General features: G+C 45.5%; 1 protein-coding gene across 2 annotated transcripts in view; it reads right to left on the reverse strand.

The window, feature by feature from the left end:
* Positions 1-7,500, reverse strand: part of septin9a (septin 9a) — a 74,495-nt gene that overhangs the window by 58,690 nt on the left and 8,305 nt on the right. Inside the window, exon 2 of one of the 2 annotated variants that reach the window (XM_071912295.2) lies at positions 4,941-5,003. In XM_071912295.2, the coding sequence (XP_071768396.1) occupies positions 4,941-5,003 (63 nt within the window). Of the gene's footprint in view, positions 1-445; positions 565-4,940; positions 5,004-7,500 lie in introns of those variants that run through there. The other variant, XM_071912296.2, reaches the window with a different exon arrangement.

The following is a 7,500-nucleotide window of genomic DNA, read 5'->3' on the forward strand; positions in this document are numbered from 1 at the left end:
GACAGGCAGACAGATAGAGAGACAGAAATGGAGGGGAGACAGTGACTGGCTAACAGACAACGGGACAGACGGGTGTTGGTGGTACACACACACACACACACACACACACCGAGAGACAGTAAAAACAGAAAAGCTAGCAAACATTACAGGCACAAAACAGATAACAGCAGATAACCCAAAACAGGTTAGCCGCTAAGCCGCTACACAAACTCTGCTCAGCTCCCAGCTCCGGCTCCAAAACCCCCAAAAAACACCCAGTCAGCAAACAGGACAGATGAGAGAGTGGAAAATACCATAGAGGAAAAATAGAGGCAGGCTCTCACACACACACACAAAAAAAGACACTCTATCAAAGCGAAATAGTTGATTGAAGAACCGGAAAACTAGGCTTTCTTTTGTCCCGCAGAAGAAGAGCCTGCTAGTTTGGGAAGAGAGTTTGTCTTACCTGAGAATTTGTCCCCCTCCATAACCAGATCACTCCCTCCAAAGCCACATGTAGCGTCTGCTCTTTCACTCTCCTCTCTCTCTCTCTCTCTCTCTCTCCCTCTCCCTCTCCCTCTATCTTTTTTTGGACTTCCCCTTTCTCTCTTCCCTCGCTTGCTCCCTCTCTCTCTCTCTCTCTCCCTCCCTCTATTCCTCTTCCTCCTCTCCTTACTCTCTCTTTCCTTTTGGGCTCTCTGTGTGCCTCTCTCTCTCTCTCTCTCTCTCCCTCCCTCCCTCTCGCCAGTTTGATTCCTTCAGCCTGTCTTGCTAATGAATTCAGAATTACGACATCCCCATGTGCTGATCATATGTTGCATTTGTTGCACTCTCTCTCTCTCTCTCTCTCTCTCTCTTTCTTCTGATCAGACCATAAGACTGAAGCAGCATTGTATCTTGAAAATAGAAACCCTTAGGAGCGCCATGTGACACGGACAGGCTCCTCCAGACTAAAATAAACTTGTTGGACTTGCTGGACTTGCAAACCCCTCAACTTGCTTATAGTCTCACTAGTGTGTGTGTGTGTGTGTGTGTGTGTGTGTGTGTACTGTAGCCCCCATTCATATGATACTAATACTAATTCTTGTCAAGCTGGTGTGAATGTCAATCGCTGATTCCTCACAGAGCTTGTATCTAGGTTTCCCCACGTTACGTAAATCCCCGTGTTGAATTAGATACGGTTCTGCCTTTGTAAGCGTGTGGAAGGATGATAGCCTGTTGAAATAATACTGAAGTGCAAAAACAATACTGGACGGAAGCAAGGGAGGAACTTTATCAAAACACACTTCCCAAAAACGTTTTCAAGGGGTGGCCATTAATACAGGAGGGATGGAGCGGTCGCTGTGTGTGTGTGTGTGTGTGTGTGTGTGTGTGTGTGTGTGTGTGTGTTATGATGATCAGTGAAACCCCAGCCCTCGGTCTGAGAGGTGCTTTGCTTTAGAGCTTAGAGCTGTAGAGCTTTCTCTGTGTTCAGGAAACTCCGATGACCTCTGGCCTTTGGCACGTCCCTCACACTGCGCTGGGGGTCAGAGGTCACACGGCCAGCGTCTGAGCTCCGATAGAGAGATCAAACACACCCAGACATGTCAGTCTGCTGCCTTGTGCAACACACACCCCTCCAGTGACCTCACTTATTGCCTGCTGACCTGCGTGTGTGTGTGTGTGTGTGTGCGCGTGCATGTGTGTGTGTGAGATCATGTGTTTGTAAGAATTTGTCTGTGTATTTTTGCCAGCACAAGTGCCTGCATAGCTGTGTGCGCATCTCTGTGTGTGTGTGTGTGTGTGGATCTGTCTGTTCTTTAATTATAGTCCACTGCCTGAATTTCAACCATTAGATGATGAAATTAAAGCTGCACCAGGCAACTTTGCACGTTGGCGGCCCCAAATGGCAGCGCTGGGTAACTGTTTGAAAAATGTTAAAGGATAACACTGGTGTTTTTAATGCATTGCTTACCGTCAACAAATCCTATGAAAATAACAAAATCAACAATGCGTTTGCTCTACTCCCGTTACTTTCTGACTTCCCACGTATCGTTTTTAGCCGTCAACCCAGAAGTCATTGGCTCCAATTGTAAGCTAAAAACCTTGAAATACAGCTCACAAAGACATAGTTTCAATTTTAAAAATCGCTAACTGTTACCACGAAAAGTCAGACTGTTATAGTTATTACCAAATCAAATTCAAATGGGAACAAATTCTTCATTACGCCAGGTGCTACGGAACTACTTTCCTGAGATCGCAAAGTGTTTACAGCCGGCTTATTAAGTTGTTTGAGGAAAAAGTCGTCCGGCCCGGTGCATCGTGATGATGAAATATGTTGCCCAGAGCAGCGGCATGGCTCTTTGACGTGTTTTTAATCGTTTTTTTAATACAATGGAGTTCTATGGCTGCTGGGACATGGCTGCATTGGGCACCGGCTACATGGACGAGACTTGTTGGCAAAACAAAATCATTGCTGATTTTGTTATTTTCGTAGGATTTGTTGACGGTAAGCAATGCATTAAAAAACACCAGCCTTATCCTTTAACTTCAATACTGAGAAATGATGTAACATCAGTCAACTGCACACAGAACACTCATGTTTACCAACCTTTGATCACTTTATACCAAATGATACCAAAGGGACGAGAGAGGCAAAACATCTAATGTTGGTGAGTCCAGCTTCTCTGGACGGAGCGCTCGCTGCTGCTTAGTAAACAGTTGGCTCTAAGTTTTGATTTGTCACTTCCCTCCTAATTTCATTTGCAAATAGGACAAATCTGCAGGGTCTCAATTAGGGAGGATGAGACGCCTAGAGGCCTTTTCTTCAAAGGCACAACAGGACAAAGAAGAGAGAGGGTGCTCCTTTTGAGAATTACTCAAAATTACTTAAATTAAATTATAGATTGAGTTATATTTATTGGAAATAATAATAATAATACTGATCTCCCAGACCATGGCCCAGCTACAGTGGTGAATCACAGTCTGCTCTCTCTCCGCTGCACTGTCTATTGCTTTAAGAGCAAAGCTGCGGCGTGTGGGACTATGGTTTCACCTCAGGTATTCTAATTGGAAAACTGTGACTGATTTGATTTGCATAAGTGGTTTTAATAAATCAGCCGCTAAACTGGAGAAAACTGCGTCCATTAAGTATTTGCGCACAGTCATGATTAGTACGCCTCTTAGTAAATACGTCTCTGAGTGTGTGTGCAGATCAGTGTGGGCACAATACAGTGAAAAACAGAGTGACTGGTCCAGTCCAATACAGCAGGATCTGCTGACTGCTAGATGGGAATTAACTACACAGAGCTCGACAATAGGGACAGTGTTGGATAGCCACACACGTGAGTGTGTGTGTGTGTGTGCATGCGCATTTGATAAAAAAAGGCTATAGGCTTTTTCTGTAAAGGCTATACCAGTATATGAGTGTGTGTGTGTGTGTGTGTGTGTGTGTGTGTGTGTGTGTCTGTGCATGTGTGTGTGTGTGTGTGTGTGTTTTGAGGTTACAGTAAAACACCCTCCCAAACACCCGCCTGCCTGCTCGTAAATCTGCCCTGCTGGCAGATGCTTTGTGTGGGGCATCTCGCTCCGAATGCCAATGCACACACACACACACACACACACACACATGCCCTGTGGGGACAGCATCAGTGTCAGGGAGGTCTGCTGACAAGCTGGGCCTCATCCTCAGCCCTAAGCACTTCCCATAGACCTGTGTGTGTGTATGTGCATACGCATGCATGTGTGAGTTTGCGTGTGTGTTTCTGTCTGTCTGTGCTCTTATCTCTGCGTGTGTGTGTGTGTGTACGCGTTAACCCCTTGCCTGTCTGTCACTCTGCTTTACATTGATAGTGACACAGTGGCTCAAGGACTCAAAGAAAGACGCTCTAATGCTGAGAAAGGCAGGCTGATGCAGAAATTGAACTATGGAAGTTTACGCATACACACACACACACACACACACACGCACACACACAGATAAGGTAGAAACACACAAATAAGTATACACACCAGACACGCATCTGTGTTGACACACACACACACACACACACACACACGCTGTCTGTTCAGTATCTGCCTGTCAGATTCCTGTGGGATGAGTACACATCCTGCAACGACATGTGGGCCCTAACATGATCCTAACATGATGTGTGTTTGTGTCTCTACATACAGTATATAATCTGCATTCATGTGTGCACCTCTATCTCGATGTGTTTGTGCGTGTGTGTGTGTGTGTGTGCGCTCCCGCCCCTCATACGCCCCCCCTCCTCTCTCTCCCTCCTCTCTTTCTGCTGATGCTGCAGAAGGCGTTTGCTCTTCCCACTGGGAGAAGATGCCTCAGTGGTGAGCCTCAGCCACAGCTTCAGACCTCATGCCAACAGTGTGTAGTAGCTACAAGCACACACACACACACACACACACACACACACACACACATAAGCGCCCATATATACATAGGCACATATGCACAGAGACAAAAAAAAGCACGTACACATGCATGCACTCAGACAGAAGCACAAACTCATGCAGATGCACACACACACACACACACACACACACACACACACACGCACACTCTTTCATTCTCTCTAAGATACTTGGCCATCTCTCTGTCTTTACCACTGTCATTATCACTATGTCTCTTATCTGCTGTTGACTTGCCATCAGCTGTTATCAGGGCAGGAAATAGCCAAGCCCTGAAGGTCAATGGCACTGACTTACAGTAACACCTTACAGGTATGCTGAGTGATTCAATGGAAATGTTGGAGGCGGAAAAGGCACCATACGAATTTGATAATGCCCAAATATTGGATGGATGATAGATGCATAGAGAGACAAATGGATGGATGGATGAATAGACGGATAATGTATGTATATATCTACAGTATGTATGCATGTATGTGCTGTATGTAAGGATGTTTGTATGTATGTATATATGTATGTATGGATGGATGAGAATGATAGGGGTGCAGTCTACTTACTGGGACTGGTGATGGCCGATCCCTCTCTGTCCGGCCTCCTCAGTCGAGCGCTGGCGGATCTCGCTATACGGAAAAAGGATAAGGAAAGAAGGACAAATGAATTACATATCTCAGAGTCAAGAGGAATTTGTATTACAATAAATGCATGTACACAACACATAATACCATTAAACACAACATCTAGAGGATTGTCCAGGGATTCAAGAAAGGAAATAGGAATAGCGGTTGGAGAGACTGTCCCATGACTGGAAGGTCACATTGTCCTTGAGCAAGACTCTGATCTCCTACCTGCTCACTCAGTGTAAGTTGCTCTGGCTGAGGGCCTCAGCTAAATAGTAAAAATATAATGTACTTTTTCAGCAAGTGGAAAAGTATGTGCCTCTGTTACTTCTCAGTCTCCTCCAGGCCAAACAAACTACAGTTGTCTTGTGGAAAGAAAAAGTCAGCAAATGGTTGGAAGACCTCTCTTATTGTGTGGCCATGGAGAAACTGACATGTTGCTATTAAAGGAAACACAGAGATTTTGGTTTTTCTTTTTAATTTGTGGTTAGTTTCTATGAAGATGTAGATGATAACTCAGAAGTCAGTTTCTTCTTCTTTTTTGGAGGACTAACAACTGGAGGAATCTAGCTGAAAAGCTGAAAAGGAAACAGATAAGTCACTACATACAGTACGTTGACCTTGGTTAACGGCTGTTGCTATAATTACACGTGCGTTCTGAACAGGGTCCCGTATGTTTCATATGTTGCAATGGAAAACCAAAGTGTGTGGGTCCTGTGCCATACTGTGCCACACCATAGCCAGGCCCACATACAGCACAGTACAGTGGAAAAACCCTGTGACAGTTCTCAGAGCTAACAGAGGGATCAGAAGAATCAGAAGAATGCTTCTTCCTCCTGGCTGACTGTCTACTGTCTGACACCGGGGGAATTTACTGGGTAATCTCTGATCTGTTCTGGTGTGTGTGTGTGTGAGTGTATGTGTGTGTGCTGAATCACCAGTCAATCCAAGACAAGCAATGAGCTAAAGAAGGAAGTGACTGCTGTTGTCAGTCCAGATAGCATCGAATCGGTTCAACACAACTGAAGAATGTTCATGTGGCACCGATCACATTTGGTATCTCTCCCTACTCATGGCAACCATCTGTGATTCAAGGACTGATTTGACTGGTAGGAGTTGAGCAAGAGGATAAGCAAACACATTCTGTCTTTTTCCTCCTCATGCGCTGATCACCCACCCACACACACACACACACACACACTCACTCACTCTCTCCTTTCCCTCACTACGACTTCCCCATCTTCCCTCTCTTCTCTCTCTCTCTCTCTCCCACTCCCTTGTTTCTTTCAGATGAAGTAAGTCCATCCTGTGGCTAGTGAGTCAGCTGGCCCATCCTGTTTTCAAGCTCCTAGAAATACTTCCCACCGCAAATCAGCGTCCAACATGCCATTCATTTTCTGCCACTAACGCCAAGGAACATGGTGATTTTCCCCTGTGTTGTCACCGGTTGCAGCAGAGAGACAGCTGGCCAGAGGGAAAGGGAGCGGAGCCCAACACGACTGTATGCTACTGTATGACTGGAAGATGTGAGTAAAGCTTCTGTGATCTGTGTGTGTGTGTGTGTGCGCGTGTGTGTGTGTTTGTGTGTTTCATGTGCTTGAAAGGGAGAGAGAGAGAGAGTTTGAACTCCTCTTGAGTTCACATTTCAGACGGATGAAAATAAACAGAAATGAGCTAAATCAAAGCGTGGCAAAGGAGGAAGCGGTCTCTCTCTCTCTCTCTCTCTCTCTCTCTCTGTGTCTCTCTGTCTCCCCCAACTGTGGAAGCGATGAAATAAGCAGCCTCCCTCTGCTTCCCTGTGAGACCTTTTTCTCTTTTTGCCTCTCTCTCTCTCTCCCTGGCTTCAGATAGAAATAGAGAGAGCAGCAGTGAGATCTGACAGAAACACCAGCACCCTAGTCATCCCTGCTCTATTTCCACCCTTTGACCCACTGCCAGCCACACCAGACAGATACTTTGTAGACCAGCTCAGACCAGACTAGTCGAGCCCAGATTTCACTCCACTGCTTTCAAGCTGTCTATCTTTCTTTGCTATCTTATCCATTTGACTTTCTTTGCTTTGTTTGACTTTCTTATCTTTTTCCTCTTTGACTTTACTCACACTGCACATAATACGAATGTATGCAAGCGGCCATACAATCAGGCAATGAGCACTTAAACTGTTCTGCAGCAGAGCGCTGTGCTCTTACCGACTGCTCTCCCCTGCCACTCTGTTGGTTTTCCTGTCCGCTCCGCTGCTGGACCACAGCTGACCCTGAAACTATAGCAACAGAGCTGGTTTCTAACTTTGAGGTGCTTGTGTTGGTTGTAACATCGTAACTGTGGAGGGTCACCTCTCACCACTTAGTATCACTGATATACACAAACAAAGCATATTTTCAGGACAGGGAATTGCTTCAATACCATATTATCCAATACATTTTGCTGCCATATCATTCCTACGTACACATCAGCAATTTCACTGGATGAATGTATATTATTATACAGTGGAGAGGCTGGA

Source organism: Centroberyx gerrardi, chromosome 7, assembly GCF_048128805.1.
Source record: "Centroberyx gerrardi isolate f3 chromosome 7, fCenGer3.hap1.cur.20231027, whole genome shotgun sequence".
Taxonomy (NCBI): Eukaryota; Metazoa; Chordata; class Actinopteri; order Beryciformes; family Berycidae; genus Centroberyx; species Centroberyx gerrardi.